Genomic DNA, 26,207 nt, shown 5'->3' on the forward strand with positions numbered 1-26,207 from the left:
AACAGAAGGTAAATTTTGTTATAAGCTTGGCTAGCAATCCAAATTCACATCTAGATAGGAGCCAGGGACTGAACTTCAAGGCCGGGCAAAATTTAAACCCAATTTACTTCATTTTCACTCTTCTATGATGCATCATTCACTAGATAATGTTTAAAACCTTTTTTGTCATAAAGATATGTACATATATATACTTAACTGGGGAGTCAGGACAAGGTCTTAGACGGTGACTTGTGACATCCCTTTAAAGTCTAATTTTCATACTTCATCCATGACCTCAGGCCCTCTCCTTCTTTTTCTCAAATGCTTTTTGCTTGATTCCTTTATTACATCTTCCTTCTACTCTGCAACTGACATGTTCAGATGTGGAACTTGAAGGCAGAGGACAGAAAAAAGAAGAGGGAAAAATAACATGAAGAAGAGAGTAACAGAGGGAGAAAAATATGAAGTGCAAGCGATGAACTACTGAGGAATTCGAGGAAACAGAAGGGAAAGGGGAAAAGTTGGCCGACTTGAAGCTGTGTTGAAATCTCTGAAGATATATTAACAGGAACACATCTATATCTTCTTCTTTCCATATGTCCAAAAATCACCATCACTTTATTGCTTTAGACCATTTTTATGTTTTTATGCGCATGACACCACATTCCACGAGCATACTGTATTGGGTTTAAGCTGGAGTAGCCCTTACAAAATCCCTCACAAACACAGTTTAAGGATATGATCAAGATCACAGGATACTGGAAACAAAACCAGTTCATACTGGTTTAGCTGTAATATTGTTTGTGATCAGTAACACAGGACTGTAGAAAGAACATCACTGTTAGAACAGTATTTGTGTACAGATTTGCCTTTTTTTTTTTAAGCCTGAAATACAGAAACATCATGGTGCCAGAGCATTAGATACCTATCACTCAGCTGTTGCCCGAAAGAGCAGTAAGAATCAAATTGTGGAGCGATGGTGTACCATGAATACCTCCTCGGGAAATGCTGCCTGCCTACCCCTTTCTCATATTCAGTAAAGGTGTCCATTTCCATTCCTTAGCATTGGGATTGCAAGCTCAGATCATGTTTATGTGCCAAATCACGAGGAGCTGGTTTTACTGCAAAACTTCCAACACTAAAATCTTGCTGCGGGGTAGGATGCAATGCAAGTTACAGCAGCTTTTACAAATGCCATGGATGTTTTCTGTTGCCTGGCAAAGCCTTCTGCTTCAGTCTACTCATCACAAAGAAATATACTGTCTACTTCCCAATTAATCATCATCTTTGTTTAGGCCAGAGGAGCCACAATGGAAGGACAAGATTCTGTTCCTAATTAAGCCAGTGCATTCCATTTAAATAACAAGTTTGTACTAGCATAACAGAGAGCAAAGCTCAGCCAGAAGAGAGTTGTTTGTTTGTTTGGAATTGCCTCAATGTTTTTCTCTGGGAGAGTTCAGAAGCTTGAGCAGAGGATAGAGAAGTTGCAGATCCATGGTTCCCAGATATATTCGCATCAAAAAAGCATTAACAGATCTTACCACTGTTACACCAGTTTTCCTTTGCTTCTCCAGAAGAAAATACTTGTGATTTAAACATGCCTTGCAAGTCACTTAGACAAGGAACTCTTTACATTTCATACCAAGTGACATTACAGGCCCACTCCACTTAAGTCAGTGGCATTACACTTGGAGAAAATAGAATTTAATGTAAAAATAGTATTAGCACTGTAAAACTAACCCTAAGGAGAGTAAAATAACCCTAGAGGGGAATTTTTTCCCTGCTTTCACTAACTGGGCCAAATTCTATTCCTATCTGCAGTAATGCATTTCCTCTATATGCTTTCCCATTTGAGTGGAGCTACTGTAAACCTACATAAGGACATACAGAGAGCAGAATTTGACACAGTGAGTGGCTAGCAAGCCTCAAGTTACAAAAAACTTTTTAAGCAAGGCACCAATATTGCCATTTTCTAGGAAGGTGTATGTTGTTTAATGCTAGTCTTCCAGTTACTTGAGTCAGTAATAAAAGAAAATGAAATCTATTATATGTGTGTGCACATATGCACAAAAACTTTTATATGACATGCTTTTCCAAACATAGACTATTTCTTTCAGGGCCAGTTAAAGGCTATTTATTGCCAAAAAGAGCCATTTAAATACTGCTGGTCACTCCTCCTACCAAGACCAGGACCAGCAGGAATGAAGTTTGCAATAACAACCAGCTGCTGAACTGTTCAAGTACAGTCAGCGTGGCAAACTTAACACTTGCTTGTTATCACTGTGATAAGGCTCAGCAACACTGTAGTCTGTTAACTACACTAGGCCAGGCATACTAGGACATTTGTGTTGTTTGTGTTTGGTTGGTTTTTTTAAACACAACCTATTAATAAACATAAAATAACAAATACATAACAATATATTGGTTTATAATCATCAATGGGAACTAGCATTAGCATATCAACACTGGTGCAGCTCCTGCACTGCTCATTTTGAGGGTGTGCCACCTCACATGCCTTGCAGTATCCATATGTCTCCTCTTGTTTTTCTTTTGCTGTTTGATATTGGAGTGGTGAGGGGGGATGCTTTGCCTTTTAATGTTTGCAGTTGTTTTTTACCTCATTTCCAGCTCCAGGCAGAAAGGTTTTGACTTTGATTGTCTTTCCAGGTGCAGGAAAAGGAGATTCCATCAGACTCCTCATAAATGGATAAACCAAGGCAGCAGATATTCCCCTTCTCCTTTCAACCTCATCCAGGATCTGATCCATTAGTAAGACATAAGAAAGAAAGAGACAGAACATGTCAGCACCGCATACACTTTTGAAGCACCTTTGGACCCACATGTGCCTAAACATATGGTGGCAGATCGAAGTTTAATTCTCCTCTGCCATGCGTTTCTTCACTACTGATAAACCCATGGGATTCGATCACACTCTAAAAGTAATTTTTCCAGTTACAAAATGGAGCTTGTTTGTGCATGCAGTTAACACAGAGACAACTAAGAAATAACAAATCTGGAAAGGAGAAAGAAGAGTCAGCATGGCAAAAGGGATCTATGTTGTTGGGATTTTGCCTGAACAACAGGGTGAGCTGAAGGAGAGAAGGATCAAGATAAATCCCACGATCACAGGCCAGGTCAGCATCACGTCTCAGTGGTACATCTTGAAGTTTGAATTAAGGAGAAACACTTTCTTTTACCTTGGGCATCTCTTCCATTTCAACTGAGAGGGCAGGAAAAAGCCAGACCAGCAAGAAAAGCAACCCTGCCACACTATGATACCAGCAGAGATCCACCAGGACAGAGCTTCTGGAGCAGTCCTGGCCGTGGCGGCAGCAGTCACATCCCAGTCTGTGCTGAGCTGGAGCCAGCCGCGAGCAGCCTCGTGAAGCATGCCCAGCTGTTTACACTGGGTGCCTGCATTAAGGTCAGTTTCTGTTTGACATGACACAGAGCAGGCAATCTAGTTTTGAAATAAGCAGATGGAACTTCTTACAGATAGAGAGGACTATTATTTTCTTCTCTCTTTGGTCACATGGGCCAACATAAATTAGATCACAGCTAAGTTTTCCCACATTAGACAGACCATATAGATGATAAACCTAAAGAAGATGAGAAAGCAACCTTCAAAGCAATTAGTGGTTTGACCTGAAATGGTGATCTTTTAACCACCACTCAGGAGCAAAAAGCCATACAAGACTTAGTGGGTCTGAGCCAGGCATTTTCCCTTGTTTCTCTTGGAAATGCTTTTCACTGAAACAGAACATTAAAAGATACTTAAGCACAAGCTGGTGACTTGAAATGATAGCTAGTGACACCAAATGCCAACAGAGGCATTCACTGGTGCATAGTTCCCCCTTCCTCCTTGCAACATAGTAAAGACCTAACTAAAGCAAAGCTGATAACTATATACATAGTTTGCATTCCAGTCCATGGAAGTGGCAGATAACCATAAATGAAGACACTAATTTCATTCTTGATGTAATTTGCAGCACAACAACTATCCTCACCAAACAAAACCAGCTGCCCAAATGGGAAGTAGTAATGAACCAAGGCTATGCCCCGCATCCCTAAGTGCTCCTGCACGCTGCCAGCACGCAGTTGGAACGTGCCTAACACATATCTCCTTTTCTACAGTCACTATTCAATACTTTATGCTGCTGGAGTTGGGGGCCATGTGTGTGGCATATCCGTGTCCCAACAACCTTCACAACACAAATTAAAAGGAGCATTTAAACCGAATAAAAGTTGAACAGAGATCTCAGGAGATAAAATAGTCAAAAACATCTGTTGAAACCATGACCAAATGAACTGGCTGGCAGTAAAGACATCTGTGGTTCTCAAGTCTGCCTCAGCAGTAGGTATTAGAACTGTGAGCATAAAAGGCTTTGAATAAGATGAAAATAATGCAGGCTATCAGAAACAGGATGATAAACATTTTAAAACAGAGGACTCCTTTTACTTTTCTGATAAACAATATCCAAGGTTTAATATCTTGTGGTCTTTCATCACTCACATTTTTCTGTAAAGACAACTGTTCCTTGTTTTGACTGTTTTGGGAAAGTGCACCATCATGACCATTTTCCTCTCTTTCACTGGATTTATTGATTAGGACAACCCAGGTTCCTCTTACTAGGCTGGAAAAAGAGACCATCTCACTTTTCAAGAACTTTTGTCTCCATCCACACCACATCTGTCTTCAAAACCAACAGGGATTCTAAGGTTCAAACTCTTCCTCCTTCATTTAACAGCTGTTTCATCCAACCCTTTTCCAAATGCGGTGTTTGGAGTGTGTGCTAAAGAGCTGTGCTAAATCCAGCCCAGGGCTGGGGTCAACCCCGCGTGCTGCCAAACACCCTGCTCCCACCCTGGCGCCAGTACACTCGGGAGGTGACCAGCCCTCTGTAGGACAGTACTGCTGTGGCCCGGCTCCAGTGCGGATGGGGTCCCTTTGCGGCCCAGCCCCTCCATGAGCCCAGTAGTTGAAAAAGAGCACAGGTGTGTTACAGCCCCATTCAGGGCCCAATATGCAATTGAGTGGGAGCCTGCCTTCCTGCACAGACCAAGAATTTGAGGCCCATGTGGCCATGACCTGCCTGCCACAATGCCTGGGAACAGCCTGTGCTGAAGCCAGGGAAATTACATTCACCCATCAGCCTTAGGTTCACTTTGGCTAGATGATCAGACACTTTTTTTTCAAGTTACAGATTGAACTGAGAAAAAAGATTATTTGCAGTTTTGCTGCAATGACCTTCCTTGTCTGACTTTATAGCTCAGCTGCAGTGATACTTGGTTGTAAGGGGGATACTTACTTTTTATTTTTAATGTTTTGCTTTTTTTTCCCCTCTCCCAAGGTTTCCTTTGAAAATCAGATAAAAACATAAAAGCAAACAAAGACCCTCAGGACATGTCTCCATACCACAAGTTTGGTGAGCTGTGTTATCGTCCCAGAACAATGCATTCCATTTCTCTCACAGATATCTGTATTTAGATACATATTATGTCTAAGAGACACTGTTATAAACCCTTGATTTCAGACCTTTATGAAAGACGTGAGAAGCAGAATTGCAATTAACTATTGCAACCCGACTGTATTTCTTCACACAAGATTTGTGTTAAACAAAGTTTTATCTAGAAAAGCTTGAGACCTGCTTTGAAGATAACATTCTGTATGATTATTAGATCACATGAACAATATAAATGCTATGATTTTTATTAACTTCAATGATTTACATGTTCTTTTCAACTTTATTCCTATACAAATGAACAAGAAAAATCTGTGCAAGTTCTGTGAGATTTCCCATATCTGAAGTGAAAATCTCTGGCAAATTAAAACAACATTTCTATGAACACTGTATCAAAATTGGAAAAGGGGAAGGCAGCCATTTGACATTAGACATATCATTGTTCTCCACAGATCACCAGCAAATCCTACATGATACCCTAAGGTGCTCACTGGATTTTTCAGGGCACACTTTCAGAGGACTAGGAGGCCCTAAACTGGCAGCTAGAGAGATATTTCGGATGTTAATCAGTCAGAAATGTTATTAATAGTTAATTTTAATAATCTTTTGTCTTACAAAAGAAGAATGCTTGTGGCTCTGGACCTGACTGGCAGTTAACTGTTTCTATGGCTATTCAATCCCTCAGTTTAGCTGCAATGCCCTGCTTATTGTCTTGAAACTCTTGTGTCAAGAATTGTAGTACCTAGATAAACCACATCAGCATACAATGCAGCTTTGGATTCATTAATGTGGAGGCCAATTAAAAGATTATCCATGCTTTCCTACCCTACTAGGATAAAAAACCCCAACATGTTAATAGAATTAAGCATATAGAATTCACTTATCAAATAATCTTTTTTCTTAACCTCATCATTCCACAGGGTATTGGAGTAAAAGTGGTACTGGCCCATCATTCAAACTGTGGATGCCAAGAATTACAGCTCAGCACAGAACGGCTTTAGAAAACAATGGAAAAAACTTCAGTCAGCCAGATCATACAGACACCCAGATGTTTTTTGAATCAAGTTCTGCCTCAGTCACAGAAGTAATAAGACATTCTTTGATGAACCCAGTAATAGGGATGGAATATCCAAAACAGCAACTGTAAAATACAGTTGTCTCCCATCAAAGGAAGAAATTTTTCTTGTCTGGTTCATCACTGTGGATGTGTCTCAGTAAACAATCAAATTAAAAAGCAATATTGAAAAAAAAAAAAAATCTTCTTACCTTGGAAAATAAGTCAAAGCACCCCAGCCGGCTGATGACACAATAAACTTCAGGTAGGCGTGGGCCTTTTCCACTTGGCTGATAACAGTAAAAAGGAGATTGAAATTACATATTAATTTGGAGTCATAAGGAAATACACTTCTCTGATCACACAGTTGGCCATCATGTGACATCTTTCACTATCCGTTTCTCCATCAAAATAGCTACTCTTGGGAAAGCATCGTATTTCTTCCATAAGACAGTAAACTAAAAAGCATAAATAGTGCTTATCCACTTTGGAAATCACAGCACATTGGAGCTGTATTCTAATATCTCTCCAGCTTGCAGCCATAAAAGCACATTTAACTACAACTGTAACTCATGCCTGTGCTATCATTGTCCTCTGCTCCTGCTGCAGCACGAGGAGTGGGGCCACCCTGGGACCATGTGCTGGAAGATGAGAACTACAATGCTAAGGGAGGTTATGACTGCTTTAGTTCCCCACTCCCTCCATGATGTTCAAAGAGAGCTCAACTTAGAGAAAGCAAGCTCATAGACCTAAACAAAGGCAAGCTGCATGAGCTAAATTATTAAATTCCTCAGATTAATGCATGAGAAACATGAAACTCCTAAATAACTTAAAACAGTGGCAAGTATGAATCAATGATGCACCCCCCCCCAAAAAAAAAACCAAACCAACCCAAAACCTATAAAGAATGTCCTCTACAACCATCCTATTGAAGATATTTCCTAGAGAAGCAAATGGTTTAAAATGGCATAAGTGATATGTATTCCCTCAGCATACTGGACTTTGCAACCCTCCCTATACCACTGCATGGAAAGGCCCGTCAGCACTGTGTGTGAAAGAAGGGTACCATCACTGGCTAGATTCAGGTTATTTACTGGAAAAGAAGTAGAATTAGACCAATGCTGAGCAAGGCAGCTTGTTGACTTCAGATGCAGTCACACGTAGTCCCAAGATACAATGCAAGGAAGTCATGGCGCTGCCTCGTCCAGGAGCTACGTCCCTCCTGGCACAAAACGGCTGCAGATACGGTAGCAAACCCCAGTACCCCAGCAGCAAAAAGCTGAAAGTGGGATCTGAGACAATAGGCAAAGCTGCCTGCTTCCTTCCATCTCGTGGAGTCAGCTGTGCTTGTGCTGCATGGAATGAAAAGTGGCTGTAAAAGAACCACTTGGCATCACTTAGCCTCTTTGCGCAGCTGTACATTATCAATATGCAGCAGTGACAGAATTGTCCCCATTAATAACAACTCTGTGATGAAGGAGCTCAGTCACTGTTTCCATCAGCTTCTGCCCACTTGTACATTTAGCCAAAGTGGCTGGTCATCTCCTCTGTATCCACATAAATGGCCAGTGTATTTTTATGTTTGTCTCATCATTAGACTTTGCTAATACAGTGATTAACTTCCCCATGGTGTGTTTCACATTTACATGTCACAGATGTCAATCAAGAGAAACTGAGGAGTAGCTGTGCTTTTTAAATCTGAATATTGCAATCTAGACTTGGACAGTCAGCAGGTGCCTGCCTGTTATAATAAAGACCACAAAAAAATACCAAAGCTAAGTGAATACAGATGAGTCTATTTCTGGATCCAAACCTGCTCACTACACGTCACATCTCTGAAAAAGCAGAACCCTTTTTTGTCCATATTAGGTATAAAACCCTTTCTAAAGGCACTGAGTGATTATATCAAGCATGTGGGATTTTGGTTAAAATCATTGTGTCAAATCTGCAGGAATGCCGAAGCCATGCCAGGAGTCTTGGATAGCTCCCAATCAAGAGCTGTCTCACTGAGTGCCAGTAAAAACATCACATTCCTGGGTCATCTATAAGACCAGAAACAATAACTGCTTAGCGCTTACTCAAAGATTCTCCTTTATGAAATATCATTGCTTTCAAATGTCTTGAAGGCTACATGTCTCTGAGAGCTGGGTTTCTTCCCTCCTTGCACTCATCGTATAGAACGTCCTTTTCTGTTATTTCAGAGACTTTTTCCTGCAAACAGCACAGGCTGCCAGATGGATACATATCATCTGTAAGAGGCAGCAAGCAAAAGCCTAAGGCAGAGCCATTCTGAGGGGCAGGATGTCTCAAATTTTTAACACTGGCAATTTGTCACATAACCTCCCCTCTCGGCCATTAGTTTACACCTCAAAGATGGATCTAAAACCCCTGCTCATTGTGCTTCAGTTTGCTTCTTTCCCAGAAAAACCATTGTATGGGACATGACACTCCTCCCTCCCTGCCTGGACTCCTCTCTCTTCACTAGGGGAGACTTGGGCACTGGGTCTGGCCAACAGTACTGGTTTAACCTGCTCTCTTCCCAGAAGATAGTGCTTCCAAGTTGCAGGCTGTGGTCTACAAGGTAGCTACAAAGCCTTGGAGTCATGTCTAAGTCATGTCCTTCAAGTGTCACACTTCCACACAAGGAATAGGTCCAGCTCAGGGAAGCTGTATGGTAAAGGAGCACAGCTGAGAGGCATCTGAGTGACTCTGCCTTGATCAACTGCATTCTTCCTGGAAGAGGGATGGAGGGGATGATGTTTTGGTTTTGATTTGTTTTCATGGAGCCCAGGATATTTTCAGCCTTAGTCCAGTATCACGAATGAAAATGCTAATGAGTTTTGTTGATAACGAGACAGTTTCCCAAGAGGATGAATACAAACTGACAAGAACTTGGCTACAAGATGGAGGAGCTGAGATCTGCATCAGGGCTGGTCTGCAAGTGGCTCAGGACAGTCTTTTTTTATAGTGAGTTTAATCTGAAGTTTACTGAGTAAAGCCCACTCCAAAACCTGCTTTGGCAGGAGAAACAGGAGGCTTTTGCTCCAAAAAATTGGCCTGCCATTTTTCTCTTTCAAATCACACCTCCCTGCCCATGTGCTTGAAATGTAGGGGAGCCTTCTGATATCTCCTCCAGACTGGCATAGCACTGAGAGTCTCACACACTGCGCACGCCTGCTTTCAAAACAAGGCAAGCTGTCCCTGCAGTGTGCATACTCGCCAGCCATTCAGACACATAACTCAGTGGTTTGGGCTTCTTAAGATACCGGGGAGGCTATGGAGTGTCAGGAAAACTCCTAGTTTCGCAGCCCCAGAAATACCTGGGGAATGCTAGTCCCAGCATGTTGACATCAGAGGAATCAAAGTAGTGAGGACCAAACAAAACATTTTTCCTCCTGCACTTCTCCTCCCAGCCTCACCCATCTACCTGAAGATACACTGTGTGGAGAGGAAAGGCAGCAAAAACACACCTACTAAACAGCAAGAAAGAGAAACGTGCACCATAGTCCTACCTTCCGTCTGAAAGAAGGAGGAGTGCAGCAAGAAACAAACTAGCATCAACCTGAAGACTCCAGAAGGGGTGTGTTCCTTCCTCCCCACAATGAAACAGGACATCTTGCCTGAGATCTTCTAAATAATTCCCAGAGAGCATTATTAGGAAAACCGGAGGAAGCAGTAAGGGCTGTGCCAAGGCCAGGTGAAAAAGGACCATCACAAACGCACAGCAGCAGCTGAGTTGTCTGAAGGAAGCAGCCTTTGCAAAGCACATGAATTAGCTATGCATAAGCCTCTAACACCCTGGGCTCCCTTTGAGATCAGAACTGTAGATGCTTCAATTGCAATTAGCTGTCATTAAAGCAATGATCATATAACAGAGATAGTATGTAAAAATATTTAAATGACAATGCAAATGCCATTTTGACACACATATTGTGTAATGTTTATTCCCTTCTGCAGGAGAGTGAAAAGAACACTATTTTAATCCTACCTGGGTCTAGGACTGTCTTGATCTTGGAACAATGAAAGATACAGATTCAATCCAAAGCTTAAACAGGGAAACAGGGTATTCCTGAATAAACTCCCAGCACATTTCTCATGCTCAGTTATATTTGAGCCACACACAAGCTGAGGGGGTGCATAGTTTGAATGGATGACATCAAGAAGATAGAGGAGAGGCCTCCCATGAACATTTTTCTGCATACACTAGATAAGGCTTGGCAGTTTCAGAAAGAGAGAGACATACTGAAAACCCAGCAAGGGTCCTTCTTGGGAAGTCTGCTATTCTGTTGCTGGCTTAATTTAAACAATGACAAACCTACAAATACAGAGACTGAAAAGTAGGTTTGCAGAAATCAGGTTATTGTGTCAGATCAGATCAGATCACCACTCTCTTAAGCCTAATGCAATCACATCCTCATGGCCACACAGGCCCTAGCCTCACCAGCAAGCCAACATATCCAGAAACAGAGATGTTCCTTAATGGTGCCAGGAATCAGAACACTTCCAATGTTGGGAGTCTAAAATGAATACATCAGTCACAAGCCAGCTTCTGTGGCAGCTCTTGATTCCTTGTTAGGGCCAATCCAAATTCAGACGATGAGAAAACTGTTGGTGTTTTAAATCCAAAAGCTTGTCTTAAAGTTTTCTTGTTATATGTGAAACATGAACTTTCAATTCCAGGGCACCCAATGTATACTGGGCTATTGAAGGTGCTTGGGGGAGGGCAAGATGGAGGGAAGAAAGCAAGAAGAAAAGATTTTCCAGTGAGCTTTTTTCAGTTCCATAAACATTAGTCTGCATCCCACAAAAGTTGCTTTCACAGTGTAACAAATTCCCTTCTCCTGCCCCAGCAAATGCAGGATGAACTAGTCCCACCCAACGACTGCTTTTCATGTTTTAATGTACACACTTCATGTTCAGGCATCCACTCCTCCACTGACTCCTGGGGCTGGCTCATCTTAGCCTAGAAAAGTGCTGGAGGACCATTTCTTAAGTGAGAGGGAAGAAAGAGGTAGGATAGGGTGAAACAGACCCTGCAAGTTTTCATTTTATTTCTGCCAGTACAAAGTTACTAGCCAAGAAATCCTGACATTGTCAGGCTTTCTGCTCTGAGAACTGGGTCTTCTCAGATGTCTGCCCTATGTCTCCTACCATTCCCATGAACCAGCTGCCAGCTGTGGCAACAAACTGCAGGACTTTCATTGTTTTGAGGATGCAGTATGTTATACTCCAGTATTGCACCACTAGCTAGAACTAGCACCCGTCAGCATCCGCAGCAACACCCATGGCAGTAAAGCCCAAGATGCTTGTGAAGATCCCATAAAACAGCAGCTTACGTGCCATGACTATCCCTGGGGACAGGGACTGGCATGGCTGTGGATCCCAGCCAGAAGGCCACTGACAACCCAGGCTGCCGAGGAGCTGCACTGGATCCAAGCATCTCCCAAAGGATACAGGCCTGGTGTCTCTCTGGCTGTCTACACCCTTCTTCTGGGCTGCAGAGACCATTCATGGCCTCCCAGTAAGGGAAGTTTTGCAGATTTTCAAGTACTGGTGGGTCTTGCAGCTGAAGCTCTGTCAGCAGAAACTCACTGAGAAGGTCCCTGCTTTCACCACTGTGATCCTTGTATATACACTCTGCTCTTACTGGGTGCAAGACTATGGACTTGGACAGATAAAGAAGAGCTAAGATTTCAGTCACACCCTTTAGAAAGCAATTTTTTAACATATTAAATCAAGGCAATTAGTAAAATGAAGTTTTACACTAAACCAAAATAAAATTCTGTATTTTACAAGGTACATTCAGATTCATGTTACAGCAGCTTCACCTCTGTTCCTTCCCTACCGTGTGCTCCCACTGTTCCTGTGCTCCTGCTCTCCCTTCTGCCACTACCCAGGTTGCTGCCCCATAGCACCAGGGGCATTGTAATGGAGAGGGACATGACCAGTCAGGTGAGGCTAAGCCGTCAGCAGGAACTTCTCAAATCATCTTTGCTGCTGACATGTGCATATCACAGAGCCACAGCCCAGGAACAGCTCTAGAAAAGAGCCTAGCAAGTTGATGGATTAATTAGCATGGAAAAGAAAGTTAATCTGTTATTAAATAAAAATGTCTTATTTGCAGTAAAATGTCATAGTAGTGAGAGTTAATATCGCTACTATATATTGGCCCATTTCCTTTTATATGAAGATGCATACTTCTCACATTAAGTCACTAGGAAAGCTGTTACACGATTGCCTTGGAGGTATCAAGATGTAACTGGAAAACTTCATGCTATCTATGGAAGTGCAGATTGTTTGCTGTGGTACAATAGGTTACATTCCATTCTAATCTGGTTCCAAAATGAAACAATACAATATAAATACACTTAAAAGGGATACTGTACAGGATTTGTAGTACAAACAGAACATAATTGTCACTGTATCCCATGAGGTAGTTTTGGCAGGGTTTTAGCACACACATCCCCAAAAAACAGGGCCTGGAAGACTCTGAAGGCAGAAAAGAAAAAGTGAAGCAGTTTGTTCATATCACAACATGCCAAAGGAGAACAAGGCTGACAAAAAGTAATTGTTTCATAAACAAATGAATCGGAACACCAGCCTCTGCAGAAGAGACAGCCAGCCATCCTCACAGGATCAGGCTGGTTGGCCCATCCAGCCCCGGAGCCTGCTGCCGAGGTCTGCCAAATGCTCTAGAAGGCGTGAGACACCTCTCACTGGATATTACAAGAGCATCCCTTGCCAGGACAGCTGGGGAATCTTTTCTAAGGAATTAGCCTCTCAGCAGTTGGCTTGTCTTGAAGCAGAGCAGTTCATAATGATTTTAGGGTTTTCTTATGGTTCTATATCACACAGTATGGCCCCACCCTTCTCTTATGTAATGTTTGCCAAAACCTGCATGTAGGTCCCAAGTTATGGTTGCTACATTTGACAGAACTTGTAGGTCGGGAATGGGACTAATCAGAGGAGATGCTGTGCACTCCTGGACATCAGAGCCACCCTAACTGAAGCTTTCAGAAACTGCTCAGGAAATTGGACACTCAAATATAAAAATCTGCTTTAGACCCCAAGCCTCTGGCATATAAACAGTGCCTGCAGAATTTACGTGCTCCTTGTTGCCTGTACAAACTCTGTATTTGCATATATAAAATAAGAAAGTATGCACATGCCTGTAAATAGAAATACCACACTGAGGTACACATCAGTCAGGCTGTTCCACCCATGCACGGACATTTGCAGGGGACAAGAAATTGTTACACTTCGTGAGCACAGCTGAAGCCTATGGAGAAGGAACTTCAGGTAACAACCCCAATTCCACCATTTCTCCCAGCAGGACAGAAAGAGGTTGAAGGATTCAAATAACAGTATATGTCTGCTACTTTTGCCATTTCCCCAGACAGAAAAATGCTGAGATGTTTCTCTGCAGCTTCCAAAATCCTCTTTCTTTCTAAGCCCCAGACCGTATCGGTTTTGCTCTCAGAAGGCACAGCAGAATTTGCCCCAGAGAAGGACAAGCTATGTTGGTATCACTCCACTTTCCTCTGCTGGGTAGGCTGTACCAGTGAAATGAGACATGTCAGCTTCTGCATGTGAGGTTTTGGAACCAGATGAAACATCCTGAATTGTGATCTCCCAGGGCAGCAGCAGATCAGCTTTATAACTGGCTTTGTAATTATTAGATAGATTTAGCAAGACAGTACTTTCCCCTTTTTTAAAGTATTTTTTGCTATCTGGTTGACTGATTTTTGCCATAGTCAATGGAGGATAAAAACAATCTCCAATGCAGTATCAAAAGACCTATTATATAAAAGTGCGTAGTACTGATTTAATTCTGTTCCTGGTATTTCCTACTATGCTAACCTATCTTCTGCACCAGCTGAAAGTCAGTGTTCTAGTTTTATGCTGCCTTTAATGTAAGGTGGATTTCACTGAACCTTAAGTGAGTAAAAAAAGCCTATCTTAATCCTTCATTGACAAATTAATTCGACATTCCTGTGCATACATCTTTTTTATTGTGGCTGATAATTTCAGTCTCAGCCTGGTCCAGGATCAACTGTTTTTGCACTTCACAAATGTAAGCTCTGTGCATGATTCCAAATTTGCTAACATTCCCAGAAACATAAAAGTCTTAAACCACCTTTACCTGGTAGAGTGAAAACATTCCATTATTTAATTCTAGCCAACATTTTCTGAGGTTTTGTTATTTTTTTCCAAATATATTATTATCCTTTTAAATGACAACACATAAAAAAGTAATTTAATTTTACTGCTGCCCTACATCTTATTATGGTTGTTTACACCAGAGAGGATACCTCTAGGTGCTCTGCTTGTTTATCTCTGAATCACCCCCTGACCAGCCCTACATCCACTGCAACACAAGCCTTCATTGACATTTCCTTTCCACATATAAACCTTGTTGTGGCCCACGCTTACACACTGTGTTATACAGAGTAAGCAACTCTCTGTGATGCTACCTATGGCAAATACCACCCACAGAATTGATAAACAAGTTTTCTGTTATGTTAGTTTAAACGAAACTTCTTACAAATAGAGGAACCACACACAGCAATACGTCCCAGGCAGAGCATCTGCTGTCTGCACAACAAGGAGCTTTGCCATAGAAAAAGAGCCGGGTAAGAGCAGGGTCAGGTACAAGCAGCACGCAGGACGGAGTGTGCTGTTCTAATGGCATTGAGTTGCTCTGTCTGCTTACTGGAAGCCACTGAAAGCTACTGAAGGCAGGTTCTCCCTGCTTGGAAAGATGGGAAATCATGCCAGAGAGGGAAGGAAGGAGAAAGTGTCAGTGTCCCTTTCTCTTAGATAGGGGGTACCTATCTACAAGTTTGCAATGCTGCTGCAGATATTCATTCTGAACAGAGAGTACGCAGAAGGCTCCTGCAGCATCCAATATCCAAATAATTCTCCAACCAAGTGTAGACAACTGTCATGTGGACAGCACAGGAGCCATGGCTCCCCACCTAGTCACAAGCTAGTGCAGGAGCAACCAACTGCTTTATGCTTTGCTGCCATCCAGTCAGGTCTGCAGGATGGACAGCAAAATCCCTGTTTGCACTATGCTTCACCTGCTTTAATACACTTCAGAAGCCTTTGTGCAGTTTCCTCCCCCCTGCTCCCCACCCCCTGACACACACACAGACACACACACACAGACACACACACTGCCACGCTCCCAATTTATCAGGTGAGCAGCAATTTTCCATGTGATGAGACAAAACTGTTTGGTAGGCTCTCAGGTCCCTGCACCGTCAGTTGACCACCCCTGATCACGAGGACTGAAAAGGAGCCTGAGAACCTAGACTTCCCAGCAGTGCTGTCAGCTTATTGCATGGTCCTCAGCAAATGATGATGGTGGTGTGCTCTCCACCATTGTTGCCCTCCTACTTGACAGGGTGGCTTATTTACCTACATCACGGAGCTGCTGCAGACTGATTAGGCAGTGCTGGCAGAATACTTTGGAGATGTAAGCAGCTGTCCAAGAGAAAAATGCTACTCACAAATGTTTAGAAATACCACATTTGCCTTTGTTTGAAATGCTGTAGTATTTCTGATTCTGCTTGAAAGCATGTGAATCAAAGAATTTTAAAAGTGCTCACAGAAGAAACTTTCCACATTCTTATGAATTTCCTACAAGACTTGTGATCTATTTGAGACAGCCATTAAAAATTCTTATTTTACTTGAGCTCCTTACATTTCCAAAATTTCAGAGTAACTCAGCTTTCTTTTAAAACCATGAAAGACACCCTCAAAATTCAGACTATAGTTTTGAGATATTGTTTAACAGAATTCTGCATTTTGAAGTGAAGGTGATGTACTTACCAACAGCCTCCTGCAATAACCAAACCGCCGGCTCCCATCTTCCCCAGTCAGCATAAAAGAGAAGGTCTCACTAGAAGGAAATAAATTGCCCAGATCTTACTATCAGAACTACAGCATAACTACGAGGTAGATCATTTAGAAAGGGATACTGCCTTATCCAGTGAGAGATTCTACCTACTGGAGGGTCTTCTCTCCCTCTGTTCATCATCTGGACATACTATGTGGACAAATTCCATAAACAGTAGAACAAAAATACCTGCACAGTTGTGGACAACCTAGGTATCTTATTATAAGAAGAGATGGGTGCCGAATTTCAGTGACATGGCAGTCCCTTTGTATTGCGGAAGGAACACATGAATCAGATTTTGAGGTCAGTATTCAAATGCTGTATCTCCCTCATCTTTTAGTTTGATACTGTCTTTGGACTGTGCTTTGTTCTTAAAGGGAGAAGCTTAGATATTCCCTAAGAGTAGAGAAATTATTTTCTAATCCAGAAACAACACAGATTTCCAAAATACAGCTCATTTTATATCCCTGTCTAGAGTAAGTACCATTTGTGACAGAGAAGTAAACCAACAGTCTAAGGCTATGATTACAGCACAGGTAAAGGGATGGGTCTGTGAATTTGTGCCTGGACAGAGAAACATTCCTGACCGCTTTGCAAGTTTTAAATGGCATTATATAAAACACTTTTTCTTTGTGCTGGAATGCCGGGGTTTATATAATTATAGCTGTATATGGAAGGGATATCTTGTTTCACAAACATGAGCTTATGAAAGGTCTGTCTAGGCGAGCGGCAGCAGAAGAGGTAAAATGCTGTGTGGGCAGGGCTGTGTGATTCTCATACCAATGTTGCGCACACAGTTGTCTGCTTCTTCTTCAGTGTTTTCAATAACTCACTATTTAGGCGCTTCCACACAGTGAATAATACAGCCAAACAACACAGAATATAACATGTTTATGTTGCATATGCCATACGTAAGCCAATAAAAATTTCTATACATAGTCTTGGCTACAGTAATTCCTGCAGGTGAATGCTAGTTCCTTGTCATCATTGAAAGTCCCTCTAGACACATTCTGAACAGGTCTTACTTCATTTACACACATCTCAGACCATGCATCTTAAAAAGCCATCTCACATCCCAGGGGAATATGGGGAGACCCCACCTGGAGTACTGCATCCAGCTCTGGAGTCGTCAGCAAAAGACAGACATGGACCTGTGGGAGCAAGTCCAGAGGAGGGACACAAAAAAGATCAGAGGGCTGGAACACCTACGAGGACCGGCTGAGAGAGTTGGGGTTGTTCAGTCTGGAGCAGAGAAGACTCTGGAGAGATCTTATTGTGGCCTTCCAGTACTTAAAGGTGGCTTCTGAGAAAGATGGGGACAGACTTTTCAGTAGGGCCTGTAGTGATAGGACAGGGGCTAATGGTTTTAAACTGAAAGAGGGTAGATTCAGACTAGATATAAGGAAGAAACGTTTTATGATGAAGGTGGTGAAACACTGGAACAGGTTGCCCAGGAAGGCTGTAGGTGCTCCATCCCTGGAAACATTCCAGGTCAGGTTGGACAGGGCTCTGAGCAACCTGATCTAGTTGAAAATGAACCTGCTCATTGCAGAGGGGTTGGACTAGTTGACCTTTAAAAGTCCCTTCCAACCCAAACCATTCTATGATTCTATCCCCTCTGCCTATTCTACTACTTCTACACCTTCAGATCAAGAGGTTCTGACACATCAGTGCAGGGGGAAAAAAGATACATTTTTTGAGGTTTCTTTTGAATGAAAAAGAAAATGCAAGCTTGGCTCTCCCTTCCCTTGCCCTTCTCCTGTAGTCATTCATCTCCGAGAGAAGGAAAATAGGGCTCCTCTGCTGGCATAGAGCTTGGCTCCAAAAAAGTTCTCAGAACAACATTGCTTTGAGCCAAATGAAGAGGAGTCCTGCAGTGTTAGACAAGCATTCTGGGGTAAATGACTAGGGCAGGGCCCTGTCCTTTTTAAAATTTATTTTAAATACTTCCATTTATGTTTTCAGGTTTAGCAGTGAGAGGAACCTTCACACCTCTTCCCCTCAACCACACAGGCCTGTGAGGCAGGCAGAATAGGGAAGAAAAATAATACAGAACTTAAACGAAAAAATTAAATACAGCTGCTTGAGCCCTAAGTGGCCAAGACTCAAACTGCTACTTCCTTAATTGGGCATCAGCAAGCCTGTGGCTGCTCCAGATGCACTCCACCAGCATTGTGCAGCAGAGGAGCACCAGAGGGTTTACCTGTTGTATTCAGAGACAGGGAGCCAGTCCTTGGCATCAGGAAAGCAGAACTGAGGGATAGCCTTGAGACGCTCCTCCGCTTCACGCATTTGCTTGGTTGGTCTTTCTAGCTGCAGGGGAGAAAAATGAGGTTCAGTCAGTTACTGTTAGTGCCAGCTTCACAGCACCTCTCAGGAGGGGGGTTTACTAATGAGTTCTGAAGAGCAAGGGCTCATCAGCTTGTTCTTTATTTGTGCTTTGCAGAGTGAGGCATGACCCAAGGACAGGCTTATTGATGCTAGTACAATAGAAATAATCACTGCTGGTTTTTTTTAATTGTCCGAAACTCCCTTGTTGCACAATGGCCACTTAAAACACAGTCCTAACTCAAATTCCTTTCTGCTGCAAGAGCACAAGAGAAATGCCATAGATCAGCAAAAGTTTTTCCATTGACTTCAGTGAGTTTTGGAACAAATCCTAATATAGCCAAAATGAGTTAAAAATGAAATATTTAGAAACTGAATTTAAACACAGTCTTCAAAGCACCTACAATCAGGCCAAACTTTCCAGCACTGGAAAAGATAAATTTGTAAACAGGGAAAGCTTTCAGTCGCCTTCTCTATGCCCTTCACTTTGTAACGGATCACTTTGGAACAATTATGAAAGCTGAATGATTAACTCCATTTAAAAAACAGATTTCTATCAATTTTCCCACTTATTCACTTTATTGATCTTAGAATGAACTGTACATAAGAATTTTTCTTTTACCTTAGGAAACTGATAGGTCACTTCTGGGAGGTAAGTGTTTTTAGAGGGCTTCTTTTTCAGTGACACTACCACAAAATACTCAAATAACTCCCGTTCCTGCCATTCAATCAGCTCCAGTTCCAGGGTGCGATAACTTGGTGCCCTCTTCAGCATGGACTGGATGTGTACTAGACGCTGGGTATGAGCTAACATTAAAAAACAAAACAAAACAAAACAAAAAAAACAACAAAACCCCAAAAGAACAAAAAGAAAGAGACAGATCATTACCTGGGACCATAATGAGTACACATAAACCACAGCCATTCACAAAGGAGTTTCAATTTGCCAGCATATTATTCCAAGCATGTTCTCCTTTCAAAAGCAAACCTTCATACTGTAGTCTCCCTCACTAATTGCACCCATAAATCAAAACTCTTTCCAAGTACTTGTGATGCAACACTAAGTCACTGAAATAATTTGCAGTTCATAAGTGCTACTCTGCCAAAGGTCTGTTTTTTCTTCACGCATAAGACTAGATCGTAAGCCTTTATGTGGGTGTGCAGATGCTCTAGGGCCTCCAGGGTGACACATCTCAGGCCTGACTTGGACCTGGTTTACATTGGCAAAAAACAGTTCTGTGACCTGTGCCTACATAGCACAGCTTTATGCTAAGAACCATCGGTAAGGTGTATTTTCTCCTTCTCTACAGCACAAGCATAGTCCATACAAGCCATGGAATGATCTCCAGGGAAGGGAGAAGGAAAGGAGAGATGCACATTGCCTCCTGTGGGATTGCTTTGCTTGTGCCAATTGGATTGAGGGGCAATCTTAGCTTCATGGCCACATCCAGTCCTGATTCAAAGGTACACCTTGATTCAGTGACTTGTCGCTAGATGTCCATGGCAAACTAGTCAGCAACATCATTACCAGTTCTAGTAGACCAATAAGTGAAAACAGCTAAGTAAAATCAGCTTCCTGCATGCTCTTCCCCACCTCTTCACACCAGGATCTCTGTGCAATGGCAAATGAATTATTAGCAGCACGTGTCAATCCCTTAAGGCTATATTCACTGACACTGCCCACAGTTTGCAAAAGACAGACTGTCCCTTGTGGTAGGGAAATAAGACGTCACAAGCACTTTATCACAGCAGTTATTAATTGACAGAAAGAAAGGGAAACCCCTTGGTGACCAGCCATCATACAACTGGTTCAACAACAGAAAAATTAAAAATTATTTTGATAAAGCACTTGGGGCGTGGTGTCACCACACAACTAGGGAAGCTAAATCCCAAGAAATAACCTGCCTTGTCCTGTGTTGAGATAGCCCCACACTGCTGGCCAGTGCTTCATATTTGCAAGAGGAGAAACCAAAGAGCCCACCCCCACAGATGGGAACCCAGTGAATCCTATCGTGCTACACATGACAACTGGACCTTAGGTTCAGGGTGTCCTGGGAGCACCAATGTAAATATAAGGTCATACAGGAGCAGAAAGTTGGGAGCCATCAGAATGAAGATCCTCCATTCCACAACAGTGGGGAAAAATCTTCCCAGTTTCCAGTGAAATCAGAATATCCTCCCAATAACAAGAGAGAGGCCAGGCCCTTTCTGCCTTCATTCATGGGCTTTGAGAAAAAGCAACCCCCACAGTTTTCAACACAAAGAGAAACAGAACTGAAAGTGCTTTTGCGTTGGTACTTGTCTACAAAGGAGCAATGAGTCTTTTTCCACACGTGACTGTGCAATGTTGCATACAGCCTGTTTTGGGTGGTCTTATCACCACCTATCTGGAACAAATCTTTTTCCCTAAGACAATTTTTTCCATCAAGTTTTCCTGCATAAACAGTAAGCAGGTGACATCTGCAGCAGGTAGACACAGATGCTTGCCCCTTATCTTATAACCACAGCTCTGCACTCTTGGGTTTTTTCCCCCTCACTTACTAACAACATGATAGGTTTTTAGTAATAAAATCTGTTGTTGCTGCCTTCAACTTTTTTATAGTTCTCTTTGTGTATCAGGACTCTTGAAAATGAGGGAGTAATTTACTGGCCTGGCTCAAGCAGAGTTTGTGCAGGTGCTGTGCACTGATAAAGGAATTTCTACAATTTGGAGACTGCAGACCTATAAAAGAGTATAAGAACCACTACGCTGGATAAGACCCATAATCTTGCCTCCAACAGCAGCTAGCAGTAAACACTTAAAGCAGTGTATGAATAAGAAGAGAGCATATTTATCCAATCTCAACCCTCTAAGTTTGCACCCAGTAGTCAGTCTGGAAAACATCAGCATCTGTGAAGTGGCTGACAAAGCAAATCTATCAAAGGTCCTGTTCTTCATTATACGACACAGTTGCCAAATCCTTGTTAGATCCTCACAGCTCATTTTGTCCTTGCTTTCCACATTCATGCTCCTGTGTTGGAAACTTTGTGAGCTCTGCAGTAATGGAGTTAGCATAGTTCAGGAAGGAAAATATAGGCCATGGACAGGAACAACGTGCAGCAGCAGCAGAATGTACTTTGATAAGGTCTGTGACAGTGGCTGACTGGAAGTTATTGAAGGCTGATCCCTTACCTTTAAACCTGTCATCTGAGTCACTCTCACTCTCACTGTTCTCATCTGCAGAGGAGATAAAGGGATCAGTTAATGAAAAACCAAAGCAAACATAAACTTGTTTTACTGGTGAAACTGGGAAAAATCATATGTCACACTGAGCTTTGTGATCCACGCATGCTTTCTCCTCAGTTTTAAAATATCTTCAGATAAACAGTTTGAATGACTCCTTAGATTGTGTTTTCCTTGGGTTAAGTTTCAATTTTGCTTGAGAATAAGAGCTTCATTTTGATGAAGGTGAAAACTCATTCTCCATTACAGCAACTGGTTGCACTGAACCCCTCTCCATGGTAGGCTACAGAGGTGAATGTGCCATTTGGAAAATGGATTTTGACCCTTCTACTTCTTTTTCAGATTTTAATTTTTTTTGAAAAAAGTTATGCAGCACTTGAAAAGTCAAAGTAAGCCTTATGAGCTTTGTCTGTGTGGGCAACATGTTCAATTACCAGAACTCACCAAACTGAGTGAGAGTAACATGCAGAAGTAACCTTATGACAAGATGTATTTCTGAGGTGTACTCACATTACAGCTCTATCATACTCCTACTACAGACATGGCCTGAATTTCTTTTTGGCCTCTGCTTTTTCAGAAGCAGCCTGAAGTGCAGTATGAGTAGCATTCACATGCCAGGAAAAAGCATGAATGAATTACAAGGTCAAAACTGTGAATTTTGGACAAAACTTACAGATGCAAATTACTCAAAAAGTGAACTAAAGAAGAAGCTGGATAAGTCTAGCTGATCATGGGATTAATCGGATAGACAATGCTGAGAATCTTGTTTATTTTGAGCTCATCCCCATTTTCTCTTACAGACAGAAAGTTATCATCGTTTGTAGAAGAAAGTTCTAAACAAAGTAGAGCCTGGGGTAGATGTGAAGGAAACAAGGGAATCTGTTAATCCTGTAACTTCCAAATGGATTCACTGAAGTGTGATGCTTGGGCAATACCTCGTAGGGATGCTGTCTCAATATTGGACATAGAAAGTTTCTTCAGTCGTTTTTTTCCTCTTTTTGCACTGTAGATGGAATTGATTCTTTGGACAAGCTGCAAAATAGGAAAATGAGGAATCAGTAAGACCAAACACTTTTCTGCCAGGAGACTTTTAAATAATCTATCCAAACAAAGAATTTGACTGCAGATGAAAGCCCAGCTGAACCCCCCAAAGCCTTTACTATTTCAAAGTAAATTTCTTAATCTCTCGTATTTTGAGCCCCATTTGTGTGGATCTCATTCTTTTACCTATGAACATATTTTAAAAACAGTTAAATCACTCAGAAACCTAAATCCCATTTTCAGAAATCTCATAGACACTTGCAATAAAAGCACAATGAGCCTGAGGATTCAGAGGTAGCTGTTATCCTCTACCACCTCATTTCTTTGTCTCTATACTCTTTTTTCTCTCTTCACTTGCATTGTCTAAGTAACAGTGATCTATTAGCAATATCCAACTTTGCCAAACTCTCATGGGCCTTAAGAACATATTCTTATTTTGAATATGAGTAACGTGTATTGTGTGTTAGCACCTCTCTGAACTGAGATTTTAGTGTGTGCACATAAGCACAGAAGGAGATGGCTCTAACTTTTTAAAGCCTTTTCAGGTACAGAGTGAACCAGCTGCTCTGAAGCTATATCGCATCAGCTGAGGATCTGGCCCATATGGAGTTCTCCTCCCTCACCCTTCCAACTCATGCCATGCTTACCTTACTTCAGAAGTTCTATATCTACTTTCTCTAATCTTATCCTTTTCTACAAAAGTATTTTGAAGTTAGCTACTAGTGCTGGCTTTAACCAGCTCTAGCCAGAATTTTAACTCCTGGTAATCATCTTTATGACTTCCTTCGGTAGGGCTAATGCAGATAATAACTCTATCCAAAAAAATCTGAAATGATGGAAAATATTAATGAGATAACTTGTATTTAGAGAATTCATAATTAAATAGAATATTGTAACTTCTGGAGAGTCATAAATACATAGCAATTAATCTTCATAATGATTTTATGAGTCAGGAATAGTGTATTTCATTCCACAGCAGCTTTACTCATAGAACTATAATACAATTTACAAAGCTGTTTTACCTCAGCTTGCAGAAAGAAATAAACTCAGTGCGAGAACTAATTCGCCATAGACACAGTAGAAAGTCAGTAACAGAGCACAGACTGGAACAAAAACTCATGCAACCTCTTCAGCAAAGGGAAGAGGGTCTGGCCCAGAACAAATGGTTTGAAGCGTTAAAATCGTCGCTTGTTCTCCCACTTGAAGCAGTATTAGGGATTTTGCCTCTACATGCTGACTGAGCCATGTGCAACCCACACAAGGCTCAGCTGAACTTCTCTGCTTGCAGCTGTGTGCCTGGCTCTGCCCACTGGGAATCTGCACAGCACCACGGCAGAGGCAGCAGGATGAAACCCTGCCTGGCTCCAGCACATGCGCTGGCCCAAAAATTCCTGCACGTAAGCACTAAACAAGGCATCAGGAACCAGGAGTGAGAGGCCTTGCTGGGATTTTGCACTCCCCTTGCTGTGCTGCTTGGCACTTTGTCTGCTTCAGCTGCTTTACCAGGGGTAAAATACCTGCACTGTGGTGAGGAAAGCCCAGATGTTTAAAGCATTTGGATAATGCTTCACAAAGCATCACTGGGGGTGGTACAGAACAGGAGTTTCTCAGGTTCGAGTTTTTCCCTCTAATAACTAACATTTTCTCAATAAATAAAAACATAAGATTCTCCAGTAATATGTGATGCTAGGAGCTAGAGTGGTCAAAACCAGAAATTATCACAAAATTTATGATAAAACTATGAACATTCATATGCTGAAAAGGAGAATGTCTGTCCCTTAAATCCACAAAAAAAAAAAAAAAAAAAAGTTGAGTACAAGACTGACAGCCAAACTTTTCAAGTTTTACTCAAACCCAAGTAGTAAGCTACTCTGTAAGTTAGTCTGTAACTTCCTTCAGAGATGTATGCTCATTTGTGCAGTAAAATAGTATATTCCGAGAAAGTAAAAACATAGTAAATATTAAGGACATAGGACTAATTTCCTCCTTTTTGCTTGTTTCCAGCTTAGACAGAATTTCAGACTAATTGACAGGAACATAAAAATGTCCCCCTATTCACAGTATTTACAGCCATGTACTACTTTAAAATATGCTCTCTAATAAGAACAGGAAAGAGCTGAATACACAGTAAAAATCAACTTTGTTCACAAGCCAAAAATAAATATATTGGCAGTTCTCCCCTCCTCTGTTGCTATTGTACTAGAAAAGGTTTGTTGAGTTTTTTCATTGTTGTTTGGTGGCTTGTATTTTTTTCACATCCCATTTTGAATTGGAAAACTTCTTGAAAAATGGAAAATTAATTTTTACTTCAAATCCATCAAGACAGCAGGGTTATCAGGATGGGGTATGTTGTGAGTAAATGAAGGGAAACCTATTAGGCCGATAATAGTTATTTTCCAGAGACCAGTAAACAAGTGATAGGAAAAAAAATACCACTTCAGATGCTGCTGCGTGTTATAAATAAAAATTGCTTGACCACCACGCATTCAAAATCGTAAAGTGAGGTACACAACAATGCTCTGGCCCACAGAGCTTAAAGAAAAGTGTGGAAAACAGAACTGGCTTAAAATCAACTCTGCAAAGATGGCAATCAGATGTTTGCTACTCTTGGACCAGGGCAGAGTCAGAGTTAACCACTTCAGGGAAGGGATTTTCACAGTACAGCTGGATGTAAAAAAGGAGTATGTCTTGGCTCCTTAGAGTTACTGTTTCTGTTTTGATCTCAATTTTCCTTTAGGATACCAAAAGCTTTCAGTGATCGCTAAAGGCTGGATAGAAATTTGCAAGCTCTTGCAGACAGGTGACCTATCCTCCGCGTAAGCCTGATCAGCCTGCCAGTACCTTCGGGATCCTCCTGGCCCGCCGCGTAGACAGCAGCTCACTTGTGGTACTCAGGCTGTCCTCATTGAGGCTGGAAGGGGAAGAGGGAATGCCAAGCTGAGCCAGCAGCAGCATGTCATCGTGGCTGTGCCGCTTGGGCAGCCGTGGTAAGCGGTGGCTCTTCCTTTCTGACCAGTTCCCGATGCGCAGGGACTGGCTGCTGGGCTTCGAAGGTAGCTGCAGGAACAAGAACAGCTTGAGCTCTTCCCCTCCTCAGCAACACTTAGTGCAGAAGCAGCTCTTTGTGAGTGAGTGGTGGCTACACAAGGACATCATACAAGGTGAGCCATTGCTCTGCGGGATATGTGCGAAGAGAGGGTTTAAGGTCAAAACGAA

At 41.9% G+C, this 26,207-nt stretch overlaps 1 protein-coding gene across 3 annotated transcripts in view; it reads right to left on the reverse strand.

Moving 5' to 3' along the window:
• DENND2B (DENN domain containing 2B) overlaps positions 1-26,207 on the reverse strand; it is a 182,382-nt gene that overhangs the window by 24,817 nt on the left and 131,358 nt on the right. For all 3 annotated transcript variants that reach the window (XM_049821332.1, XM_049821334.1, XM_049821333.1), the window contains 8 exons: positions 25,833-26,048; positions 22,886-22,982; positions 21,900-21,944; positions 19,350-19,534; positions 18,603-18,712; positions 16,333-16,402; positions 6,708-6,785; positions 2,597-2,737 (listed from right to left, as the gene is read on the reverse strand). In XM_049821332.1, the coding sequence (XP_049677289.1) occupies positions 2,597-2,737; positions 6,708-6,785; positions 16,333-16,402; positions 18,603-18,712; positions 19,350-19,534; positions 21,900-21,944; positions 22,886-22,982; positions 25,833-26,048 (942 nt within the window). The remainder of the gene's footprint in view (positions 1-2,596; positions 2,738-6,707; positions 6,786-16,332; positions 16,403-18,602; positions 18,713-19,349; positions 19,535-21,899; positions 21,945-22,885; positions 22,983-25,832; positions 26,049-26,207) is intronic.

The sequence above is a fragment of the Accipiter gentilis genome, chromosome 17 (genome assembly GCF_929443795.1).
Source record: "Accipiter gentilis chromosome 17, bAccGen1.1, whole genome shotgun sequence".
NCBI classification, from domain to species: domain Eukaryota; kingdom Metazoa; phylum Chordata; class Aves; order Accipitriformes; family Accipitridae; genus Astur; species Astur gentilis.